Source organism: Haliaeetus leucocephalus, unplaced genomic scaffold (genome assembly GCF_000737465.1).
Source record: "Haliaeetus leucocephalus isolate CR32 unplaced genomic scaffold, Haliaeetus_leucocephalus-4.0 Scaffold1000, whole genome shotgun sequence".
NCBI classification, from domain to species: domain Eukaryota; kingdom Metazoa; phylum Chordata; class Aves; order Accipitriformes; family Accipitridae; genus Haliaeetus; species Haliaeetus leucocephalus.
In genome coordinates this window covers 1,469,746-1,495,870 of record NW_010973436.1, presented here as the reverse complement: position 1 = coordinate 1,495,870, position 26,125 = coordinate 1,469,746, and the positions used below count along the sequence as shown (strand labels likewise).

At 52.7% G+C, this 26,125-nt stretch overlaps 1 protein-coding gene across 1 annotated transcript; it reads right to left on the bottom strand.

Annotated features, from left to right (window-relative positions):
• Positions 1-1,628: 1,628 nt before the first annotated feature.
• LMOD1 (leiomodin 1 (smooth muscle)) lies at positions 1,629-20,960 on the bottom strand. Its single transcript, XM_010584575.1, has 3 exons — positions 20,700-20,960; positions 2,584-4,068; positions 1,629-1,655 (listed from the first exon to the last, which is right to left on the bottom strand). The coding sequence occupies exons 1-3, from the start codon at positions 20,958-20,960 to the stop codon at positions 1,629-1,631; spliced, it is 1,773 nt and encodes a 590-aa protein (XP_010582877.1).
• Positions 20,961-26,125: the final 5,165 nt, after the last annotated feature.

The window sequence follows — 26,125 nt, the reverse complement described above, 5'->3', positions numbered from 1 at the left end:
CCCCCGGGAGTGTCACCCAGGTGCCCGCCTGCACCCCGAATCCAGCCCCCAGCATGGTGGGTCCCACCCGGGGAACGGTGGGCCTTGGAGAGCCCCCAGTGGAGTTCTGGGTGACCCCGGCGGTTTGGGGGTGACCCCGGGAGTTTGGGGGGTCTCTGCGTGGCTCCAGGGTGCCTGGTTGTGAGTGTCCAGCAGCGGCAGGGTGCCCCATTTGGGGGGTTCTGGGTGGGCAGGTGACCAGGGACACCCGGGTCGGGGTGTCTGAGTGGTCCCAGCGCACCCAGTTTGGGGTGGCTGCATGGTTCGGGATGGCCCCAGTGCACCCAGTTCAGGTGGCCCTATGGTGTGGCCATGGGTGCGGGGAGAGGCGAGAGCTGCCCCAGGCGGGGGGGGCGAGCCCATTTCCTGCACCCCCCCTGCCGTGTCACTGCTCCTGGGGACCCCGGGGTGCAGAACGGTCCCCAAGGCGGGGGAAGCGTTGGGTGAGCTTTATTGCTGATGCAGTGGCCGCAGTCGTACAAATTGCGAACGAGGCTTCACGCTGGGAAGGCGTGGGGGGGTGGGGCAGGGGGTTGGAGGGACATCACGTGGCCCCCAAAACCCATTTCGGGGGGAGGCAACATCCCTGCCCAGCCCCATGCCCACGGGTGGAGGTGTGGGCAGGGCTGCTGGTGGCACTGGCAGCCACGCCACCCCCTTGCTCTTGTGTCCCCCCCGCCCCCCCGGGGGAAAATTTTGTTTCCACATGGGGGGCAGGTGGCGCGGTCAGGTGTGGGGGCAGGAAGGTGGTGGGTCAAGAGAAGGGACCCGACCCCTCCCAAACCTAAATTGGGCTGAAAAGCCAAAATTCAAAAACGCTCCTGGATGGGCCGGGCTGCAGCATAAAGCGCCCTGGCGGCTCCGGCGGTCCCCAAGCACGGCTGCAGGGGTGCACGCGGTGCCCCAGACCCCCTGCTCTAGCCCTGGCTCCACCTCCTGCCCTGTCTCCCCAGTGGCCCCATCCCCCCTCTCTTCCCAGCCGCTCCCTTCTCCAATGCCCCCCCCAATTCCTCCCGACATTGAGCCTCCACCCTGTGAGCCGGGACCCTACCCGCCGTGCCTGCACCCTGTAACTCTCCCGGCCACCCAGAGACCCCGTGGGGAGGCAAGCCGTGACGATGGCCTGGCTGTTCCCTGCCCCTCCGAAAAGTGAGGCTGGGAGGGTGCCTCCACTTGCCGCAGGCTGGACCACCTTGGTGGCCCTGCCGGCAAGCCGGGATGGAGGGTGCCAATCTCCGTCGGTGCACTCCGAGGGGAGTTTCCCATAAGGATCAGCTCTGCAGCCCCCTCTTCTATCCTTGGCGTCTCCAGGCGGCCGGACAGAGCAGGGCACGGTGCTGGCAAAAGAAAGAGCTTGAAGGCTTCACAACCGTAAAAATAATAAATACGTCTTCCTCCCGCACCGCATCAAATGACCGTGCTGGCCCTCCTCGGGCCCGGCCCTTCCTCCGTCCATCCCAGAGAGATCGCTGCTTCTCGGTGTCGGTCACTGCAGGGTCCCAAAGGGCTTGTCATGGAAACAGTCACGAGAAAGGCGAGTGTCCTGGGGTCTGCCACGTTGGGCTGCGGGAGGAAAGCCGTCCCGCTCCCTACTGCAGCAGCTTCGGTACCTCCACCTGCCGGAGAAGACACCCCGTTACTGGGGGGAGCAGGGAGCAATGAAAGGGGATGCTGGAACGGCCCGGGGGCCCTGTGCAGACCCACCGCGGTGGAGCTGGGCCCCTCTTTCCGTTGCTGCTGGGGCCGCTCAGTGCTCCAGGGACGTCTCTTCCTCTTGGCCAGGCTGGTTGTCCCCACTCTCCAGCTTGTGGGCAGCCCGGCCAAGGACACAAACCATCTGGGGTGAGTGAGATGTTTCAAGGCATCATGCTGGGACCAATGTTGGAGACACAGCCTCTCCGGCCACCCTGGGCTACGTCCCACCCCCAGGGGTGCGGGCTCAGCCACGCCAACGTGGCAGCAAGAGCTCGGTGAGCCGCTGCCTTTGAAGACCCGCTGCCTGTGTGCTCTTGCCTGCTGGGACACCGGTCCACGTGGGTGCGTGTGAGCCTCCCTCGCTGCGGCTAAGCACCGCTCCTTTTTTCATGAGGAAGTCCTGGATTTCCATCCCCTGGGGTTATAGGTTACAGCTGGCTTCTTCCTTGTGTCCCAAACCCTGGAGCCAAACCTGACTGCTGGAATGAGGTGGATCTGCCCACCCCAGGCGCTCTGCCAAACGATGGATCTGCCCCTTTCATGCTTTCTGCCCAGGGATGAATCTTCTGTTGGATGCTCTGCCAAGGTATGGATCTGCTGGCCCCACCTGCTCTGCAAGGGATGGTGCAAAAGGATGGATCTGCCCAGCCCGTGTGCTCAGGAAAGGATGGATCTGCCCCTGCTATGTGCTCTGCGCAGGGGTTGGGACCACGGACACCCCGCTCTGTACCCTGCACTGTAGAAGGACAGCCCTCACCTCTCCACTACCCAAGTGACAACAGACGTGACCTCAGATCTCAGCCCACAGACTAACCCCGTGGGTGGACCCCACCGCAGCCCTGCACTTGCCTTCTTGAGCTGTTTGAGGTTGCTGGAGCGGATAGCCGCCAGGAGCTGGTCCCGCGAGTTCTTCTCCTGAACTGGCAGCACTCGGTCTCCCAACTTCCTCTGTGTGGCCGGGGAGAGTGAGTTCCTCAGGTTCTCGTTGATCAGCGGTGGGGCGAGCGGAGGAGGAGGTGGGGGCGGTGCGGCGGGCACCCCCCCTTTCTTGGGGGAGCTCTTGGGGGAAGCCTTGGGGGATGGCTGTGGGGATGGCTTGGGGGACCCCTTCGGCAGGGCTCCAGGCTTGGGCACCTCCAGGAGGTCTTTCTTCTCCCCACGCTCCTGTGCCAGTTTCTGCTCCTGGAGGCGTTTCTGCCTCTGTTTGTCCATGTTTCGGCTCAGCAGGTTGGTGACAGTCATACGTGGTCCGGCCAGCTCAAAGTGGTAGCCCAGCTTCAGGAGCGTGGTGTTTTCCTTCAGGAGTTTCGCGATCTCCATCTCTGTCTTCCCCCCGCAGATGTGCCGCTGGTTGTGGAAACGCAGCTCCGTCAGCGTGTTGTTCTGCAAAAGCGCCCGGAAAATGGCCAGGATGCCCTTGCCTGTGATGTGGTTGGAGTCCAGGTTGATGCTTGTCAGCACCTTGTTGGACTTCAGCATGATGGCGATGGCGAAGGCCACGTGGTCATCGGCACGGGTGTTGGCCAAGGCGAACAGCTTGACCACGGTGTTGAACTCCAGGGCCTCGGTGAAGCGCACCAGGGTCTCGTTGTTGATGCAGTCCGAATTGTTCACGTTTACTTCGGTGACCTCGGCATCGTTGTTCTTCACCTTCTCAATGAGCTCATCGAAAATGCTGGAGGCTTCGTCATCCTTGGCCTGATCCGAGGAGCTGCCAGTGGTGGGCTTGGAAGGGCTGCTCTCGGCTGCCACCTTGGCCTCCTGTTTCTCCTCCACTGCCTTTTCTGCCTCTGGCTGGGATTTCTCCTTCTCATCTGCCTTTGATTTTTTCAAAGCTGAACTCTTTTCCTCTTCTTTTTTGTCTTTTTCTTTCTTATCTTCTCCTTTTGTGTCTTTTTCTGTCTGTTTCTTTGATCCTAAACTCTTCTCTCCCTCCTTTTTGTCCTTCCCTGTGTCCTTCTTCAATGCTGAACCCTTTTCTTCTTCCTTTTTCTCCTTCCCTGTCTCCTTCTTTGCTGCTGGGCCCTTCTCTTCTTCCTTTTTATCCTTCCCTGCATCTTTCTTCAACACTGAGCCCTTCTCTTCCTCCTTTTTGTCCTTCCCCATCAGTTTTTTCTCCATGGCCTTGACTTTATCATTGATAGCCTTCTCCTCTTTGGTCTTGGTCTCAGCCTCAGCTTTAACTTTTGGGTCTGTTTTCTGAACACCTTCTTCCTTTTTAGAGTCTTTCCCCACTTTTGTATCTCGTTTCCGGGCCAGGTCTTTGGAAGGAGCTTCCTTTCCCTTTTCTTCTTCATTCTTGGCTCCCTTATTCTTCTCGCTCGATCTGCTTTCCTAACAAGAGAAAAACACCAAGGTTTTACAGAGGCAGGTGCCTTCGACCTCCATACTCACTACCCCAATCTCCTCATCACCAACTCTGCACCTCTGTCACACAGGAGCAACCACAGGGCCCCACGGGGCAGCACCACAGCTGGGGAAGATGCACAGGAGGATGCAGGACAGTCTGGTCTCAGGAAGGTCTTAGACTATGCCTATGAGGGATGAGCTGCCCTAAACCAGGCATTTATGATAGAAACCTGGTGAAAGCATCATGCGGGGTCCCTGGAAGGCAACAGGGAGGTGCCATGGGGGAGGACAAGGACAGCTAGCATCGGGTCTGTGCCATGGCAGGGGACAGACTCGTGGCCAGGACTCTTCAGGGAGGTAAGCGGCCTGCTCCAAATCGTGATGGTTTAGCCCTGAATACAGGCCAGAGACTCCTCCATCTCACCCGAGCGATTTACCACTGCATGTTCACAGACTGCACCCTGTGGCTGGGCTTTGGAACAGGAAAGTTTAACCCAGCTGAGGTCCCCGGTCCAGGGTAGGGTTCAGCGTCCGCATGCCCCAAATGTAGGCAGAGCCTGCAGGATCCGGGCCTGATGAGGTCACACTGCAGCTCTCCAAGGCATCTCTGGTCTCCTTCTGCCTCCAGTCCCTTCCCAAAGGCCTCCAGAGGTCTGTGGGATGCCCTCCTTCATCCCCAATGAACAGATGATAACCTAAAAAGTTGTAGGATGCACGTACCTTAGCAGACTGGGCTGTCTGACCCCTTCCTATCATACTTCCTGAAAGTTATCCTCTTTTTAATCACCTTTTGCTATCCTCTTTATAATCACCTTTTGTTATCTTCTTTTTAATCACCTTTTTAACCAGGGACGGATCTAGTGCCTGTGCCTCTGTGAACCCCAGGTGCTTTCCCAGCTTTCCTAAATGGTTTCCAGCTGGATGCTCTGCAGCTTTGCCCAGTCCAGAGCCCAACACCCTTCCCGTGCTGGCCTGGACTTCTGTGCAAGCAGGGGAGCAGCCACAGCCGGTAACACAGGTGACACTGCTGATCCAGCAGTCACACCCAATGCTGGGCTCTCTGAAATGGGCCTCCTTTAACATGAGTTTGCATTTTTGAGCTCCCTGCAGAAAACCAAGGAAATGGGGACACAGCGTTCATTGCTTTGTAACGCACAGTGTTTTCCCAGCACATCTTCTTCCAGTGTCCAAAGGCATCACAGGAGGGAAGAGCTTAACGGGGGTGGTCTTGTGAAAGTATGCAGATTTTGCTGCATGCATTGGGCAAAGCAGTGTCACTGCAGCTGGCACCCCTTTCCCTGCCCCTGGGATCTCCCTGTCTCTGTGCCAAGAAGTCATGCAGCAGTGCCCTGGACCACCTGAGTTTCTTCTTTTATCTCCAATTCAGCCAAGATGCCTTCTCATTCCTTAGTGGGCTGGCAAGCATCAGTGCTTTCATTTTGTCTACCTCCTTGTATATTCACTCTTTGAAAGCAATTTTTGCCTTTGCTTTTATGATTATCACAATGCCACTGTTGTGTTTGTGGGACTTTGATGGGCAGGAGGAGCTTAGTCTGGCTTTTGGCTCTCCAATGCTGACCTTCAGGCAGCGACTACCTCCTCCCTGCATGCAGAGGGATGCAACCCCAAGGGTTGATGGCTATTTTCTTATAAACTACCTCTGGCAGCAAAGGATTTTCTTCTTTCCCTTCATGCCTTAGGGCCATCTGATCATTTGCCTCTTGTCAGTTGAACTCCCTTTTCACATAATTTTTGGTACTTTTGTCAAGCACCAGAACCTCACGCTTGGCACAGCCTGTCCTGTGCTTTGCTGCTGACCACAACCAGCACTGGCAGCTCCAGGACACAACAAATGCCTCATTGCAGCCTTCATCCACGGCTGATGGGGCTGGGAAGAGTCTCCCATCAGCATTGTTATGACATATTCTGCTTCGGCAACCAAAACCTTTGATGGCAGCTCAGTGCACACAGCCTTCCAGGCTGTTTGGTTTTCTTATGGCACCATATTTGCTTCCTCATGTGTCTGGAGAGATGCAGGCACAGGACCAAGGCTTTCTTATAGCAATGCAGTAAGAGCAGGGCACTGGGGCAGGATTCATCTCCCCGAACATTGGATATGAGACACCTCCACTCCCAATGGAGAGGAGCCAATGCTATGAACAGATAACTGAAGGCAGATGAACCCCTGACACTGGGACCAAGTTTGCTGTACAGAGGAGGATCCTACTGTAAAGTCTACATCGGGGTTTGGCAGTTTAAACCTCCTTCTCCCTGCTCTGCAGCTGGGGAGTGTGCATCTCCTGCCCATCGTGGCTAGCCAGGCTTTGGCAGCACAGCTCAGCTCCGCGTGCCAGCCAGCACCATGGGGTTTCTGTCTGGAGATGAGCAGAGGGTGACATGCTGAGACACTGCTAGCTGGGAGCCCAGCTGCAGAGCCATGGTTAGGTCAGGCTCCAATCTACAGCTGCAGGATTAATCTGAGCATCCTCAGCTTGACCACAGTGATGCTGCTGACCTGACAGCAATGCTGGCTCCAGGAGGAGGAAGCACCAAGGCGAGAGGGTGGCAAAGTGAATGTCATCTTTGCCAGGGGGACTTTAGAACTTCAGGGAAAGGAGGAAGAAAGATGCCTCTAGGAGATGCAGCTGTGATGCCTTTATGAGCTCCCCGGACCCTCTCAGGACTAGGACAGGACCGTGGCTTCACCCAGTGTCTTGAACCCCTAAATCAGAGTCCAGACACCCTGGTCTCTGCAGCCAGGGCTGGCCTCCTTCTCCTCCAGATGATGCCCTGGCTGCAGTGTCTTCCCCAGCCCAGAGCCTCGTGGTACCCATGCTGGGCAGAGTGCGGCTCTGCCTTTCCAGCATGCAGTACTGCTGGCCCTCAGGGACTGCTTTTTTGTGGGAAGAACTGGCCTGGCTGTGAGCGGGGCAGCCACGGGGACTGTTTGTACCTGGCGTATAAACAGATGCCATCTGGGACGAGAGAGCTGTTTGTTTAGTTAAGAGATTTCTTGGCTCCCCCATGCAGACCTAAACAGGCAGCAGAAAGGCATATGCCAGACCCCCACAGAGCCTGTCTGTCTGCCCACACAACCCCTCACTGCTGGAAACCCCAAGGATCAGGGATGGGGCTCCCAGAGGTGTCCTGATGCCAGCATCCCCTGTCCTGGGGGCTGCAGGGAGCAGATGATGCCACCTCCTCTGGCACTGAGCCGGTGGCCCTTCTCACCAAGACTTGCCCTGTTCCCAGGGCTGGGATGGTGCAAGGATGCTCAGTGAGATCCTGAAGCACTTCAGTGAAGGAAGAGCCATGTCTGCCCCGGCAGGAGGCTGGGCAGGAGGTGTGTGTGGGGTGAAGACTCTCCTGCTTCGCTCTGTTCCCCCACACCCATGCCCAATGGTGCCTTTCAAAGGTGTTTGGGGATGTCCCAGGTTGGAGGTTTCTTGCAGGTTTCTGCGAGAAAAGGCAGTTGCTCTCCCCCAGGGCTCTACAGCCCTTTTGTGTCCACAGGCTGAGCACTCCTCGAGTCAGAGCCAGCAGCCTCATCTCCACACCAACTGCCCCAAAAAGCCTTCTCCTTCCCAGCCTGAGCTCACACAACTTGACAGTGGGGAGCCCTGAGTCCCCCCTAAGTTCCCTGAGCCTAAGCAGAGCAAGGCTTTGGCCAGGAATGAGCAGATCTTGGAGAAATGGAGGAAAACCCTGGAAAGAAGGATCTGCAACATCTCCCATGCTCAGAGAAGGCAATGGATTTCTCCAAACAAGATGAAACTAGAGCAAGATGCACAGCAAAGCTGTTATGGCAAGTGCTGGGAATGTCTTGTTACCACATCATTAGTGCCGTTCTCATCAAAGCTTCCACCCATGGCTGTTTTGCCATGTGTCCAGGTGCTGTGGCGTGGGGCAGGTCTGTGGAAGGAAGGCACTGGAGCCAGACAGTAGGACGTGGAAAAGGAGCTAGGGGAAAAGGACCCAGCTGTGCCCCTGTGCAGGGGAAAAAGGGAAGGCAACGGATGCGCAGTGACTGGCTGTGGGTGTCTCTGCCACCACGGGTAGTGTTTATGGGATCATGCGCATCCAGAAAATTTGGGATGTGCTGGAAGGATCCTGTCAAAGATCTGCAAGTTATTGCAGAAAGTGCTGGCTGGTAGCAAGACGTAAGAAGTGTTCAAGCTGTTTAATTTAATGCAGAGCTGCCTTGATCATGGCATTCCTGTCCGCACTGGGGAAGGCCCTCTGCAAGTGTCCAGCTCCATCATCATCAGCAGAATGGGAGGAATCAGGAGAAAAAAATTCCAGGCAAGAAATGAGATCTGTTTCAAGCCAAGAGTCACTCTTACCCATCTGCCACTGCCTGCACGAGACTCTCCATCCCTTGGTAGAGATTGGCAACATCTCTAAAGCCAGGTCAGAAGCTGCTCTTGGCCCTGCCCAAGGCCATGTTTGTGCCCAGGAGCGAGTGTGCCTTCATCCCCTCCTGCCTTTGCACCCATCCCCGGACTCTGTATGTCCCATCACTCCAGCTCCACAGCAGGTGCCAGCCCCAGGTGGTGACACCAGCCCAAGCTCTGCTCACTGGTGACGGTGCAGAAGTCCTCACCTTTGGGCTGGAAATGAAGCACATTGGTCCAGCTCTTGGAGCTCGGCAGAGGAACTGTGTGGCAGGATGATGCAGAAGAGGAGAGGGAAATGCATCCTTTCCCCTGGTCTTGAAACTCTGGCTGTACCCGCAGCCACCAGCACACCTTTTGCTGCAGCCCAGGCCACCAGCCAGGCTGCCTCCATCTGCAGCAGCCAGCACCAGCCCTGTACCCTCTCCATTGCCATCTTGAGTCCTGCCTGCTCGTCCTCCACTGTGCTGACATATTTACCTTGGATACCTAGAAACCAGGGCCGCTGCACCCCCTCCTGTGCCATTCCCTCTGCTGCGAGCACGATTATTAGGGGAATATTTTTACACAGCGTGTCAGACCTTTAAAAATAAGCCTAATGAAAACAGCCTGGTACTTGGCTGATTAATCACCAGTGTTTTGATGAACTGAAATGCCTTCCCGTTTCCTCTAAATAGACTAAAATGAGCATTGCCATTGCTTGTTAGCATTTGTAACCCTCAAACCCACTCAGATGTTTCCTTAAAAGGCAAAGGAGACTGGGAACTTCTTGCCTGGAATCTGAGTGTTTGCAGCACCGCTCCCGACGCTGAGCAAGGGATGGGGCTGGGGATGGAGCAGCTGGCCGAGTCAGGGATGGGTGAGAGTGGAGCGGAGAAGAGGGGCTGCCGAGATCTAGTGTGGGTGGTGGGGATGTGAGGGTGGAGCGAGGTTCTCGCCTCCTGCCCTGAAAGCCCTACAGCTCATTTTGGGGTAGAAAATAGCTGCTTGGGTGGTAGGTATTGATCTGGCTGTTTGCTCAGCACAGTCACCCCAGCTGGTCACCCCGCTGTGCCCATAAGCAGGCTTCTAAGTGAAAGGGGAACATGCTGCAGAGGAGAGGAAAGGATGGGTTACCCAGGGACTCGCAAAACCTGTACCCAAGCTGGAGGGAAGGGGCACTTTGTGGCCTGGCTGCTGCTGTTAGGTCAGTCCCTGGCAGAAGGGTCATATAGAAATGCATTTGTAGAAGAAATGTTTTGTCTTTGGAAGGGGCCAGCTTTCATCAGCCTCCAGTTATTTTCAGAGGTATGTCCTGGGAAGAGTCTCTCATGGCCCAGATTACCAGGCGGAACATATTGCCCCACCACGCCGGCCATGTGCTTGGCTCAGCTAAAGAACAAGATGTAAGGATGGAAGCCTTGGGGTGCACATGCTGCCGAGCAGCTCTGTGATGGCTCTGGGGAGCTGTGCCCCATCTGTGTTCAAGGAGGGCTTGGCTGAAAGGGAGAAGCCAGAAGAGTCCAGGATGGCTCCTCTGTGAGGGTCACTGCTGGAGGCACGTGGCAGACTGCACCCCAGGAGGAAACAGGACTGTCAGCAAAAGATCTCGGTGCCAACCTGGCACCTGCAGTTCATGTTAAAATGGATCCAGAAATAGTGAACTCAACCTGCAGGCTTGACACTGACTCGGTCTCTAATGTCACCATCGCCTGCAGCTCTGGTGGCCTCTGGAAGCCAACTGTGAAATATCATTCCCCAGCTGTGAGACACCACCCCCAGCTGATATGAGAGCATCATGAGCACAAGAGGGGAAGCTTGAGCCAGGATCAGGCCCACCCCAACCATCAGCACTGCTGGAAAATCTGGGGTTAGCTCCAACGTGGCTGATGGCTCCAGCTGCTGCTCGCTGTGGGTGGCAGTGGGGACACAGGCTTCACACACACCCAAGCAGAGGGGCACGGTCCTTGCCTGCGCACAGCTAATGGGACGTCTGTTCTTGAGGAATATAAGAGGAAAACATGGAACAAAGCCAGAGGCAAGTGTTGGCGCCTTCAGAAACTGCCCGCATGTGGAAATGACACCTATTTAGCAAAGTCAGTTGAGCTGCATGTCCACTTGTAGGCACAAATCTTGTGCCTACACTCTTGTGAGCACCAAGGAGTTATCACTGCTTGCAAGCAAACTGCCCTACACCGGTGCACGGCCCTCCTAAACCAAGACACAGACATCTGTGGAAGAACAACTGGATCAGCTGAACTTAATTAATCCAGGAATGATTTCAGCCACATGGGGTCATTTCTGCATGTGCACTGCAGCCCACTGGAGCCCATGAGTCTTCCTGCGACTCACTGCCTCCCTCCTCTGCAGCAACTCCACCAGCAGAGCCGTTTTGGCATGCTGGCTGCATGGCACATGGCTTTTGCCACCAACAGAATCTCCACCTGGAGCCGTGTTCCTTGCAACACAACCAGAATCCCTCCCTGGCATAATATAGCCCTCCTGCAGCTAACAGGACATTTTCCAGTTCATCTCTTGGCAGGCGTGGCTTAGGCAACAGGTACCCACTAGCAAAGCTCCATCGGTTCCATGCAAATCCTGAGTGACGGGGGGGGCTTTTGGAGGTGGGAGAGCAGGGAAGTGGGGAAGAACTGGGGATGAGGGGAGACTTCTGAGAGACAGAGGGACAGTCCACCAAAAGCTGTTGGTCAGCTGGGGTCTCCCAGACCAGACGGGCAAGGGAAGGAAGCTGGGTTTGGTTATTTGAAGAAGGGGGTTTAGGCCCAATTATGAATCCATAATTAACGAGCCAATCTGGTATCACTGCCTGAGGGGTTTCACTCTGTCCTACACATGCTACCGAGTCCTACAAAGGTCTCCAGAGCTGCCACGAGACTCTGAGATTGAACCCACAGCTCTAACATTGGGCATCTGCATCATCCTTTGGAGTCACTTACCTAGTTGTGTGGGCTCTAAAGGAGCCCCGGTATCCCCCCTGTCCTGCCCAGATACCCCAAATCCCAGCCAGAGACTGTGAGCGAGGCACCAGCACCCCACCACCCCTCAGCGTGACTGTAGGTGAAGGCGGCTGAGGAGGCTGGGCACAACCCATGTGAGAGCTCCCAGGGGACAGGGATGTCCTCCAAGGCTGTCCCACTGCATGGAGAAGTCCATTGAGGTAGCCAGTGGGCAAAGGCAGGTTGTTTTGCACTTGATGTTCCTTGGTATTTGGGTACCCACTGCCATTACGCTCTAGGCATGTGAGAAGGTTGCTGGAGCCAAGCTAAACCACAACAACCTGGCCAAGCTGCTCCTTTCCTCCATTCCTTGGCCAGTTTTGAGTAACTCAGGGACAACTCTGAGCCAAGGACATTCCTGGAGAAAATGCTGTGTCCTTGGCCGAGTCCTGAGAGCTACTAAACCTGGATTGCCAGAGACCACTGGAGGAAGTGGGATCGTGAGGCTTCTGCTGACCCTGCTTGCCCAGGACAGCCAACTTCAGGTCTATGTGGCAGCCACCCACTCACAAGGGGATCTGGCATTGCTCTACCTGCAGCAGTGCCATGGCAACCCTCCTGGTCCTTAGCTAAGAGCAAACATCATGGGCCAGGGTCATGAGATACCCTGCTCGCACCCCCCGTACACCCCGCAGAGCTCTGGCACCGACAGGCTCCCTGGTAGGACCATTCCCAGGCAGCAAAAGAGTTTCTCTCTTGGCACATTTGGGTTCTTTTGGCATTAAGCAAGGGTGAAAGGACCTTGGCTTCCAGCACTAGGATACATGCAGACCTAGCATGACCCCCTGGCCATGCTCTATGTGCTAAAACCCAGAGCGATGTAAACAACTTCTTGCCCTGTCCTGCCTCAGCTATTACTCTGTTATTTTAACGAGGAACTCAGTTATTCCCCTTCTCTTCTGCTCAGACCTTTCTGACCCCAAATATCACTGTGTCTTTGCACTTCCCAGGCCAATGTTTTTAAAAACAACCTCCTTCTGAGATGCAGTGCTGTTCTCCAGAGACTGGACAACTTCTGGCCCTGACTTTTGTCTTGCTTTGCCTTCATTGCTGAATTAAGTCCGATAACAAACATTTCAACTGGGTTTCCTTTAATAGAATAGCTCTAGCCCTTCCACAGCGACACGCAGCCATTTCCCAGAAAGCCCTTAAAGCTGCTGGATACTCTGCAAATGGAAACTTTTGCTTCTCTAACAAAATCTGTTTTTAGAAGTTGGGGTTTTTCTTTTCTATCCATTGTATTCCCTGCCCCTTCTTCTGGCATTGCCATGGCTGAACTGGATATTCCCAAGGTAAGACCTTTTCTCTGATTGCCTCCTCTTCAGCAGAGGTTGCAAAGGGCAGTAAACATCAGTGATTCACACCACGGCCACCTCAAGGCTGGATTTCTGCCCGGCACATTTTCTGTGGGCAGCGCATGCAGAGCATTCCTCAGATTTTTAGGAACAGAAGAACTGCAATTCAGCCCTAGTGAGTCTTAAATCCTATCTCCCGTCCTCTTGTGTCATGGGGGCTGGATGCTTGAGAAGCAGGACTCTGGCTCCCAGCCTTCTGGGACTACATGGAAAGCATCTCCAGGCCCCTTGCTGGTGCACGTCTCCCATGGGTCACATCGGCTAGCCCATGGGACCATCACAGACACCCCATGGCATCACTGGTGGCCATGGGCAGCCACTGTAGGAAGAAGAATCAAGGTCTTTGAAGCAGGTGAGATAAGCCCCAGCCCCAGGTGCCTACCTGCCAAAATCAGAGTGCTGGTTTGCTAGTCAAAACTCTTAAATAGCTTATGAGAAACAGGAGCACTGGCTCCTTGGGTTCCTACACCACGTGGGTGCCGTAGCCCAGAACACAGCACTTAATGAGATAAAGCAGGGTTTGCCAGGAGTCACGATCTCTAGTTCTTAGAAACTGAAGGTCTTCCCTGAAAGGAAGCAAACTGCAGCTCTCTTTCTGCTGTGGGCAGCTCTCTGTGTGGGTGCTGGTTCCCATGCTGGGCATGTCCACATTCTGCCATGGAGACAGAACTTCTCAGAGCCCTCAGCAGCATCCAGCAGGTCTCGGTGTAAATCCTGGCTGAAATATTGTGTCTCAGCCCTGGGCTACCCAACCCAACGTCAACGGGCTGCAATGCACCAGAACACCTCTGTGACCTCAGGCTGTCACCTCTCCTGTTGCATTTCTGCAGCTCTTGTTCCTGTCTGTTTTCAACCTTGTTTGCACCATGATCTGGGCAGAGGAAAGGACTGAGCAGGACTCCTGTCACTTCACAGTGTGGCTGGTCCACCGCGGTTGCCTCTATCTACACCATGACTTCAAAACAAGTGCCCTGATACCTCCTTCCCTGCGAAGTGAGATCCTCTTGCTCCATCAGGCTGCGATTCCCACCATGGCAAAGGGTGGGCTTGAGTGACATGACTGGTTAATCCCAGCGTCCTGCTGGGAGCTGAGTCACCGAGACCATTTTAGCATGCAAATGATGTCATAACACTGCAAAAGAAAGCGATACGTAAAGGATCCCAGCTCTTTTCCTCCTCTGTATGTCTATTTATCAGCTCAACATAAACAGATAATAAACCTCCTGGGCAGCTCGGGCCATATAAGCTAAACACTCCAAGCATTTCCATGGATTTATCTGCATCCCAGTTGTGGTTTATGTAAATATAGAACTCAGCTTTTCAGTCTTCTTTTTTTTTCAGACTGACTAGAAATTCAGCGTTTCTTCCTGCTTGTGCCCTTAGATGGGCTACGTATCTCCCAGACAGAGAACGTGCCTTTGGCGTGACCTACGAGTTGCTGGGAACGCTTTGTGCTGCCACTCGCCCTGCTCACAGCAAAACAAGATTTCTGCCACCATTTTCCAATTGCGTTACAAAAACATCGATCTGGCCGTGAGATTCCTTCTCACATGGTTTGTTCAGGAATACAGTTCAAACCTGGGTGCGTTGCCACCTCACTTGCTTCAGCTGTTCTCAACACTGCAGATCCTTCAGTTACTTGTCATGGGATCATTCCTGCTTCTCTTTTTGCCTTGGAGGTCTGTTTTATTGTCTGTTGCTGGCTGACAGCTTTCGCTTCCGATACTCATTCTTCTCGTTACAGGGTTGATACATTTTCAGAAATGAAGAATGAAACATTTGAGCGCACACAGTGGCTGTTTTCATTTCTGAACAAGGAAAGGTGACAAATAAAAGGTTTCTCCTGGATAAGCTCTTCTGCAGCAGGCTGGAGAAGCCACAAAGCAGAGCCCGTCTGTGGCCTCCTTTAAGGATCAAATAGGATTGACTCAGTACCTTTGGTTTCTTTCAAAATGTATGACTATTTTGGATATCCCTGGCTATCATCTACAGGAGTAATGTAAAGACCAGGGAGCTGCCAGCTCCACTCCCACTCTGTGTGTTGGTGGAAGGACCCACACCTTTGTCCCCTGCCCACCCTGGCATGAGCCGGGAGCTGCTGGAGAAGCACCAGGAGGAAGGATGCCCCAGTGTCACCCACCCCTTACATCTCTTTTGGAGGCCAGGAGCTGGGCAGAATAACAACATGTTCTGATGAGGGAAAAGCAGGCACCCAGGCTGCTAGAGACCTGCCCAGGACATGGTTAAAAGAAAGGCAAGAGCTAGGAATTGGTGAAGGCTCTTGGAAGAGAGAAGGAACAGTCTTGGCATATCGACAGAACTGGCTGATAAACAGAAAAGCAGAGTTTAAACACATATGTGTTAGTCACAGACTGGTAAAATGCTTAAAGAATGATACAACCACTTCTTTTCCCTTGTTTGCAATTTCCCTTGAGTCTGTCCCAGCTATTTAAAAGTGGAGCTTGTTTTTCCTCCAGATATTTTCACGAAAAGATGACAAGCTTTGAGCATTAATAAGAAATTTAAATACTAACTTGTTTTTCTGTCATGTCAAAGAAGGGCTTGTTGGTAGGGATCTTCACTTTTCATGGTATCTCCCTCCACATATAGCCACCAGTAACTAGATTAAATACCATGCAGCAGCAAGCACCAAGCCTACATGCACACACCCCAGTAAGTTAGAAAGGAAGGCAGGACTTTTTACAAGACTTTCCCAAGGAGCTTTGTAATCCTTATCCATGACAATAGGACCTGCTGCCCTCTGGCACCAGCATCCTTCAAATATGCTGCATTTGGATTAATTGAACTCCTTCCAAGGTCACTGCTTTTTCCCTCAGCATCAAAACCCGGCCATAAGGAACGCAGTCCCACCACTCACTGTCAGCTGTATGCAGCCTATAGCGAAGAGTGCTTGGGGACACAAGGATGTCCCCAAGAGCACCAGCCCAGGCAAAGCAGCCTGCAGGGATAAGGATGCATGGACCTGGAACAGGGAGTGTGTCTTGCCTGAGCAGGACTGCAGGTGGGAGTGGGACATCCGAGAGGACAGGGAAAGGTGTTGGAAGACACTTGCCTGAGCCACCTCAACTTCTCCCGTGGGAAGGGTGCTCAACCTTCAGGAGCCAAAAATACAGGGACCATCTGCACTGTGCACAGCTGGCCCTGGCTGGCATCCAATGTCTCTTATGCAGAACCTTCTCCTCCAAGAAGCTGGTCCCTAGACTTACATGGAAAGAGACATCCACCATGTGTGCAAGCATCTTGCTAAAAGAAGTGGTTTTGTGGCGCTGCAATGAATCCCCTCCATCAGTAGGATAATGCCCCTGCATGCAATTTCCCTGCATTTTCCCAGCCATCCATGCTTGAAGCAGCATGAAATCAGTGCAGCCCCGTTGGGAGGCAGGACTGGGGACTCTGATGAGACTAGGACATCCAGGTGTCCTCTCCTTACAGGTGAAGTTGAGGGAAGGATGCTCCATCCATTCCCAGGGAAGACAGTGGTGCTGGAGAAGGAGAGCACAAGGAGGGGCTGCCTCTGCCACCAGGTGCTCAGTGTTTTTGAACCACCTGGGCCCTGCGGTGAGGCCAGGTGGGAATCCAAGGAGAGCCAAGAACAGCAGCAGGTGGATTTTGTGGCATGTTTTGAAAAGTAAAACCTCCTGCTGTGGATAGGGCAACTGCTAAGGAGTGCTTATCCACCAAACCACCTGGTCCCATGGTACGCACGGTTCACATGGCACAGTGGTCCTTCCCACGGGCTAGCACTTCTCAGCCAGGTCCCTCCTGGCAAAGGTACCCCTGAGGGGTTTTAGGAGTGACTGAATGCCAATGGGAAAGATGTGAGTATCTCCAGGGTGTATATATATATATGCATAGGTACTGCTTTTTAAAGAAGGTGTCACCAACAGCAGAGGAAGAACCGGACAAAACCAGAGTTGCTTTCACAAAACCCATCTCCTCATACAGCTCAGCTGTCAGAGAAACCCGTCCCGCTGAGACACCAACAAGGAGCCCCTATCCCCTGGCCCAAACAGCTTTTCCTCTTCTAAAGAGAAATCCCAGGCATGATACAAAGATTTCAAGTGATACCAAGTCAGCCATGCCACCAGCTAAATCACCCTTTGGTTAATGCCACTGCTTCAACTTTACGGCATGTTTCTAAACTGAATTTCTCTCTCATTATGTCTTTGCCCGCTACAGTAAAGAGCCATGAGCTACTGGAAATCATCTCTTCATTTATCTGCTTGTGAATATTAGTTTAACTTTGGCTCCTGTGATACCTGGAGCTACAAGAAAGCCTTGTTGAGTGCATCCGAAGAGAGGCACTGTCCCAAGCCCCACTGTTGAACTGGGGTATACTTTCACTCACTGGCAATACAAAATGAAGATCAATTAATTAATGCATCACCAAGATGTGAATTTGACTCACCAGTGCAGAGAAGTTAGGGCAAAGCTCATATCTATTTTGGGCTGTTTATCAACTGCTTCCTAGTTACCCAAGTTTGCCCTTTTCATCGCTAAGAAGACATGTTATTACGTAGTTACAATATTTCTAAATATACTCCCTCCTCCCAATATTTAGAAGGGAATGGGGGTGCCTGGAGCCAGTCCAAGAACAGAGCAATGACTGCAAGAACTGTGAGATGGGCAGAGCTGAACCTTTCCCTTTAGAATACCTTATTTTGCACTTTGGAGAAATTCCTGCACAACCCAGCTAACAGACAACATCCCAGCAGCTACTGCACAAAGAGGGGGCAAAGGAGGTAGGGAAGAACAGGATGGAGGAGGAAAAATAGGTGGGGAGACAGAAGTGCAGCAGCTTGGGTCAGCATGCTGCCGGCCCTGTGCAGATGCTGCCCCGGTCCTGGTCCTGGCAGGCTGCGGGGAGCTGGAGCAGCCATTGCACCGTAGGGGCTGCGACCCAGTCACCTCCCAGCTTTACGTAATGAGTTTTAGGAATAACGATACAGCCCGAGGTGCCACTGCAGAACTGGACTAGGAACTCCTTAATATCTTCTACCCTCAGTGCCTTTGTGCAAGGCAGCTACAGACCTATAACCTCTCTGTGGTTCAAGGACAAGAATCTAACCTCCTGTCCCGCCCTACTGAAGAGACATCACAGTCACAGGATAACATCTTCCAGATGTTCAGAGGGCCAGTCCCACTGGAAGGACCTCCCATTCCTTCCCTGCCCTCGTGCCCGCGCTTCCCTCCCGTGCTCACATCTCTGCTTCTTGCTTGCAAAGGTTTTGCTCGACGCATTTATTCAGGGCTGCCAGGCACTGCGTGGTTTTGTGATGCACAATGCTGGGAGCCATCAAGGGAGAGGGGCAGGGATGGACATCGAAGGGGTGATGCCTGCACTTGGCTGGGGGAATGCCATCTCCCATGGGTGTGCAGCCACAACGCTTATGTTGGTGGGCACAAATGCTTTGCTGCCTGCTGCAATGTGAAATCCACGGATATGAGAGAGGGATTTGCCATCAGAGGCCTCAGTGCTCTGAGCAGCCAGGTGAAAGCTCGGGAGCCACCTGGGATGCTCTGGATGGCTCCGTGTTCTCACTCCATCCTGCAGCAAAACACTGCCCTGCAGTTTCCTCGGACGGAGGGAACCATTGGCTTCCTGGGCTGGTTGCTGCGATTGCTTCTGTGGTCCGATGATCCCATCCCATCCCATCCCATCCCATCCCATCGCCCCATGGTGGAGCAAAGGCCCTGCTCCACCACCATCATGGGCTGACATGCTAGCGCTCCGAGCTGGCATTTTCTAGGTGCTAATCCCAGGTCCTAACAATGCCAAGGAGGAAGGGGTGGAGGATATTTTTTTCTTGGCCTCCAGGGATTGAAATAGAAGAAGAAAGTCAGTTCTGCCATATCCAGTTACTGCAATGCAGTCTAACTGGGCCAGTTTCACTGACAAATTTGACCGGCAGCCAACTTGCTTTGTCTTCCACGGCCCGAAGCTACTGAAGTTCAAAGGAGAGCACAAGGACCGCTTTTCTCAGGACCTCAGTTACTGCCCTCCCCACCAGCCAGAGCTTTACACCCTCTCTTGGGGCACCTCTCCTCCCCGTGCCATACCTTCCACCATCCCAAGTCCTCTCGCACAGCACACAGACACACACACACTCAGGCGCCTTCCAAATAACATAGTGTTTAAACAGACAATTTCCCAGCTCTCTTTTTCAAAAAAAATACAAATTTCCTCCCTTCCTCCTGATTGTGAACACTTGCCTATCCAATTCCCAGTCCACTCTTCTTCCCACGGTTAAAAACAAAATAGCATCACTAGTGATGCCAAACACACGAGTCCCCCCCCACCTGAAAAAGCAGCTTTTTCAGTGTCAGTTCTCAGCACTGGCTGCAAGCTGGGATCACCTGCAAACCAGTGCAAACCCCTGCAGCATCACTGGGATAACTGGTCCTGCATAACAGCATTTGCTTTTCCAGGCAGGTTTGTCCTGCAGCACCTGCAGTTCCCCACCATGGGGAAATTTTCCACCAGCCCACCGGTGGGAAAATAAACCTAGCACTCTCATAGCGAGGGGCACGGCACTTTCTGTCCCCTAGCCCACGCCAAACACCACATATAGACAGTGAAGACTGCAAGTGCCTTGTCCTCAAAGCCAGAGGAAAGCTCTCAGGCGACAGGCTTGAGGGGAATAATTTAACCCCTTGTTCATATCTCCAAAATAAACCTTTGTTTATTTCTCCCTTAGATGCAATTTTCATTTTTCTCACTGTTTTGTCCCAGGACCCTCCTATAATAAACTCCATAAACATCCAGAAAGAGCTATTTCCAAGTGCTCATGGGCTAGTTAGAGCTCAATTACTCAGCTGGAAGATCCAGGGTACTGCTGGGTGACCTGGAATAGATAAGGAATCAGAGCCAGAGCACTCTGTTAAGAGGGGTATCCACATAAGCCCCTGCTCTGCTTACGCTGCTCATATTCCTCAGCCCTATCCCATCACAGCAGATGCGAATCCAGCCTGGGACATGAAATCTGCCCGTGACCACACAGATAAATAGCTGAAGAGTCTCCTTCTTTCACTTTCTGGCTCAGCTTGCTGTAAAAAACTAGGGAAACCAAATGCTTCCCAGCCTCCCACGCACGAAGCACATACCGAATATTCTTAGTGCAGAGGTTAGTAAATGTTACAGAGAAGTGGGATTGGCTCCCACTACGGCAAGGCACAAAAAGAGGAGAAGGACTGGCATGAAGCTTTCTAGCTCAAACCAAGCTATTAAAGGATTTGCCAGGTGCAGTGAAAGAGATAAATGTACCCAAATCAAAATAAAAGAATGAATTTTAACTGAACAATAAACACAAACCAAATTGCTTGGGGCAAAATCTGCTTCTTGAGGTGATTTCCACAAAGCAGCAAACTTTTTCTATTCCACAAGAACCAGAGACTGTTTAAGCTTTTGCACAAGAAGAACTGAAAGGACCAAGAGTCTGGAGATCTCCAAAGGAAAAAAACAGAGGAAAAAGAAACGCAGGCCACAGGATCGCTGTCACTGCACTGGTCCCTCCAGCCCCCTTCGGGGAGTACCGTCTCTGCTCCCAGCCCTGCCAAAGGATGTTAGAGCAGAGGCAGAGAGAAAATCCCTGGCACCAGCACAGGTTTTGGCTTTGCGAGTAACACCGGGATTTCATGAAATACCTTGTTCCCTCCCAGAGTGCCCGTACCAGCTCCCTGCCTTGCTCCTCTGGTCTCTACATGACAGCTATTCCTCCTTAGCAAGCACAGCACGCCTTTCTCAGGGTTCATGTTTTCCATCTTGTCCCCTGAAACAGCCCAGCAGAGTTCACAGGTATGCCCCTGCATTTCTCACAGAAACAGCTCAAGCGTGGGGAGATGTGACTTACGTCTATCGAGTGTTCCCTCTGAATAAGTTTCCTGGTCTCCTTTTCGCAGTGATTGAGCATTGTGTCGCAGTTTTGCGGGCCAGATGGGGAATTTTCTGTTTGGTTTTTCTGGCCTAGCTCCAGAGGGATGCTTCCATCTGGATCCACCACATCCAGCTCCTTTTCCAGCTCTTCCATCTCCTCCGGAGACAGAGTAGACAACAAACTGTCAATATCTGGATCTTCACTAACTTGTCGCCGATATTTGGCCACTTTGGACATCTTGGCTCGCTGGCGAGACACGGTTGCGGTTGTGTGTGGTACCCAAGGAAAGAGAAAAAAAAAAGAAGCCGAAGCTCCAACACTGCTTCCCCCAGTGGCAGCAGGTGCTGAAGTGTTAAATCTCAGCAGCTCTCAATCGCTGCAGCCTGGGATATAGTAGTTATAAAGAGGGGACACCCCTCGGTCCAAGAGTTGGCCAATAACAGGATCCAACCGCGATTCGGGTGCTGGGAAGCCAATGGAGCCCAGTGGGAGGCGGGGAATGGTGCTATCAGAGGAGCCTGAAACCCGAGGACATTCCAGGGAACCATGCAGAGCTGCATGACCAAATTTAGTCCGGAGCATTTAGCCTTTTAAAGGCAATGGGCCAACCTAGTGAGAAAACATGCAAAAATGCACAAGCTGGCAGGCTGGGGATCTGGGGGGTGGGGGAGGCAGATCCCTAGCATGTGCCCATCAGTGCCGGAGGGCTAATAAAGAGGTCCGCGTGGCTCTGATGTGGGGTGTCTCCTCCGTTACAGGAGGGGAGAGTTTCTGCTGTGACAGTGACAGCTCTTGTCTGAAATCGGCAATAAAGCACCCACCCCGGAGAAAGTTTTCATATTTATACCACTGCTCTCCAGGATCTGTGCAGTTAGCCAAAGCACACAGCCCTTTGGGAAAGAGGTGGTGGGTGGTTATGTTGCTGGTGCAGGCTGGTTTCTTTACGAAGGATGTGCAAAGTCCAGCGCCTTTGAAGCGGGGAGGAAGCAGGCAGCAAGTGCCAGCCCAGCCCGGCGCCTGCTCCTCACTCTGCAAAGTCTGACCCCAGCCCTGTCCCTGGGTTGGTTTATCAGAGCTTCTGCTGATTCCCTGTCCTCTGCAGGGGTGTTTCTGCAGCTGCTCTTCATCACAACACTCCCATTTCCCCTCGCCAAGCCCCAGAGACATCCCTCCTTCTGCACAAACTAAATTCCTGAGTCTCTCCTGCTTCTGGTTCAGGCAGTGCCCTAAGCCTGGGCTTTGGTTGGAGGCACCTACTTTCCATCAACCTAATCTATAAAGAAGCTTACTGGCACCTGCAAATTCTCCCAGCGGGACAAAGGCAGATAGGCTCTTCTCTCCAAGTTTCAAGGCAGCTTCACCCCATGTATAGCATTTTGTACCCATTTATTATGCTGCCAACTTCATCCTTTTTTCTTCATCCTTTATCATCCTCCTCGTATTTACTGCCTGCTCTCAGGCCTCTCTCTTTGCTACTCCAAACAAGCAGCCTTTTGATCTTCTTCAGTAAAATAAGCTCTCATAAGATTTTCCTCGTCAGCCTAATCACTTTCTCTGGCCATGTCACTGGCTCAGATCCCATCCAGAACACAGGCACAGGGTGCTCCAGGTGAGTGTCCGAATGTCTGTGTTACAAAATAGACATTCCTCATCTTGACGGGAAATGCACATTCTTGCTGCATTCTAGGATTTCATTTATCTCCAGCATCACAGCATCCAGCTCCTGCTCATAGCCTTCCTATGATTCACCAGCAGGATTGAGACTTTTTCCAGACTGTGGAAGAAACTGTTGGTTTTAGTTTCCAAGTGCATAACCTTAAACATTGCTGTGCTGAATTTCATCCCACTTCACCCCATCACTTCTATCTCCCTGACATCATGACCCTCATCTTGGTGCTCACTTCCATCAAGGCCTAGGAGGGACATGGCCATCTGCCTTCACCTTCTTCTCCTTCCCTCACCCCAAAACCGACATGGCTGCAGCAACACCGAAGGCAGCGGGAACCAGGGTGAATTTAGTGTATTGGTGTCCATTTGGTGCCCTCTTCACCTGCAGAAGCCAAATGAGTGCCTTGCTTGTCCCACTTTATTACAGTCCTGGACCTCTCTAATGTGCTCTCTTGTTGATTTTCATAATACACAGTTCAAAATGTTTTAACACTGTGTCTTCTGGAAGAGAAATTTGAATTAACAGAGTCTGGAGATGGAAGGCATTACCAAATGCCTGGTATTTCTATGTGGTGTTGCTGTGCTCAGTCACCGGGAGCAAATGGTAAGTGCTTGTAAGAGGTCAGTAACAAACTGGAAGCTCAGTTCCCAACTGGAGAGGGCATGAAAGTAAGGTAGTGAGGAATCATAGCTACATGTCTCCCTCTTCCAGAAAAGATCCAAGCTTTCTCAGGTGTGCCACCCCCGGCTCCAGGGGCAGGGTATGTGGACAGCCCCAGGGACAATCTGCAATGCTAAAACAGAGAAAGAACCTTTCTAGTGGTGAGTAAAACCTAGAATTGTCTTTCTGTCTGCCTGCCTCTCCTTCATGACTCTTTCCTGTGTTGTAAAACAGTTTTCAACAGAATAAAATCACTATCAACACCTTGATAAGGTCTCTATTTTGTTGTTCCTGAATCTTGCTTCCTGTGAGGAGAAGCACCAGACACCGAGCTCCCTAAGAAGCTGTAAACGTGACCTGGGAGGCTCTGAGTTTCTCCTAAAGTATCACACATCCTTCCCTGATTTGGGAGTCCACGTCTGCCAGGCTCTCCTCCACTGAGCTACAGAGCTGGCTATGCAGAGGTAACACAGAGTCAGAGTTTTGCAGAGAAATATTCCTTCATTAGTAGAAAAGTTGGAAGAGAAGCAGGGGTCACCCAAAACTTGTCGTGGTTTGTAGTGGATGGTCTTACTGCAATTTATCTTGGCTGTCACATGTCTCTTTTTAAACAGGGATATTAGCATAGCTCTGACTGCACAATATTCCACAGTGCTCTCAATGGTGTAAGAAAGAAAACACCAAAAGAAAATCTAGTGTTTTCATCCCAGAATAAGAGGAGCTCTGGATATGTCTGCGCCGGCTGCTCCTTCACAGGCCACCAGCAACTGGGACTGGGGACTTGTGCAGGGACCCTTGGGCATTGCTCTGTGGCCGGCTCCAGCCACCACAGGCTTGTCGCTGGCCCTCTGAAGCTGTGCCAGTCAGGAGATCGCGGTGCGGTATGGTGCGGTTTGGTGCAGAGGAGCTCCCAGCAGCTCTGAATCTCCACCAAGGCTCCGTCAGTCTCTGCATTTATCAGGATCCCCATCTCCATAGCAACTGAGCACCTCGGGGGCACTAATGAGTATTTCTGCACAACATGCCTTTGAAATGCAGCAACATGATTAGCCACGTCTTAGAGATGAGGCACTGAGACGGTCAGATTAAGTACCTTTTCCAGGCACATGCACAGGGTCTCTGGCAGAGCTGGGAAAGCCTTCTATGCGCCCACCTCTTGTGCCACCACCTAGGACCGTCTGTCTTCCTTTATTTTTTCCTGTTAGCTGATAAAGGACAACTGAAAATTGGATGGATTCCTCTAATCTGTTTTATTTCCCTTTCCTTTAGAGCCTGCAGGAGGAAAGGTTAAACACACTGATCTTTTTTTCATTTTATAAGATGTTCCTTGAGAAAGCAAGTGACATCTCCCAGCCCGGCTGTGACAGGCGGCTGCTCTGGAACACATTGGTCCCCTGGCCAGCGAGAGAAACCTCTCCCAAACCCAACTGCAACTTCACCCACAACCTCCCTCTGCAAAACACCTGCTCATGTGAGACCAAGGGAAGACATTATATATTGGGAAAGGAGCCAGCTCCTGGCTGCAGAGAAATTCAGAAAAACCCAGAAAGCCCTTGAGCCCCTTCCAGCAGCCTGCCGGGGGGTGCCACCAGTGCCCCCGGCTGATCTACTGGAGGTCCCTTTGGTGACTCTGGTCACTGCAGCTCAAGCACCATATGGGCTCAGCAGGGAGTTTCCCAAGCCTTCCCGTAGCTTGTGAAAGGGATGACCAGAATGATCATTCAGCCTGATATAATTAACCTGCCACTGATTAGGAGAAAGGACAAGGGCTACTGCAAGAAATTGCCACCCTAAGAAGGGTCAGACCAGTGCGGGACCAGTCACAGTAGTAACAGAGGACACGAGAGCAGAGAGGTCTGCTCCCAGGCTCAACCAGGCTACAGCAGCCGGGGATGAGGCTTTCTGGGATGAGATTTTCTGCTCTTCCCATCTCCATTCCTTGACCAAAGCAGAAGCCACAATACCACCTTCTGGTAATTTCCTTTACTGCATCACCCCCTGCTCCCATCCTGCCTTAAATAAGGACAAACATGCCATCACCACACTCAGACCATGAAGGCTTACATTTACAAGGAGTCTTTTAACACCTTCAAAACCAGCAAATTATAGCAGGGGGAGCATTTCAGCTCCTTTCCATTGCTTCAGCCCATGATTTATTAGAGCAATTAAGTGCCTTGGCCCACAATCTGCATCGTCTATTGCAACTGAATGATTTACTGCCCTTACAAGGGAGTGCAGTGTGTAATGTTAAATCAGGAGCGTGAAAAGAATAAGCAATTTACAACTTAGAGCACTTGCAAACATGTGGGGAAAGGCTACAGGGGCTTTGCAGGCTGCTGTGGCATTTGCTGCCAGCACAGAGACTAATTCTCTGTTTTTCAGCTCTGCCTTCCCAGCCTCCCTAAAGAACTCCCCTCTCGCAGGCACTGTCTCTTGAGGGAGACCTGAAAGCCCAGCTTTTGTCCACGCCACCCGGCCCACAGGAGCGTCCCCAGGAACACCTCAAGGTCAGCCCAGCTGACTCAGCAGCATCAGGAGCGAGGTGGGCCCTGCTCCCGTGCCTCAGCAGCTCTGGTGGGATGGATGCCCTCAGCATGGGCACGTTGCCCAGCACGGACCCCTCCGTCACTGGGCAGGCATCCTCCTCCGGTTCAGCTGGGTTCTCCTCCGCTTCCACGGCCAGGGTGCTCACAGCATTTTCTGTCGGGATGCATTTACAGACAGATCAGTTGCCTTAAGTCTCAAGGATGGGCAGAGCCGACCCCTGCCTGCCCCTCAGATTTGTTCACGTTTTTACCACAGGCGCTACTTATCCGAGGGCTAAACAAAAGCCGCTTTTTCTTTCAGGCCTTTGTCAGAGTGCCGTGACGTGGGCCTAGCCCTAACAGAGGCGTTATGTGCTTTTTTTCTGCACCGGAGTCTCTCCTTAGCCCCCCGACCCGCACCCACGGGGCCCCCACAGCCAGCCCTCAGAGGGCCCCCACAGCCAGCCCTCTCCCCCTCCCCAGGGACAGGCGCAGACCACAGTGCCCGAGGACGGCAGGAGCGGGGCCGCCCGGCCCAGCAGACGAGG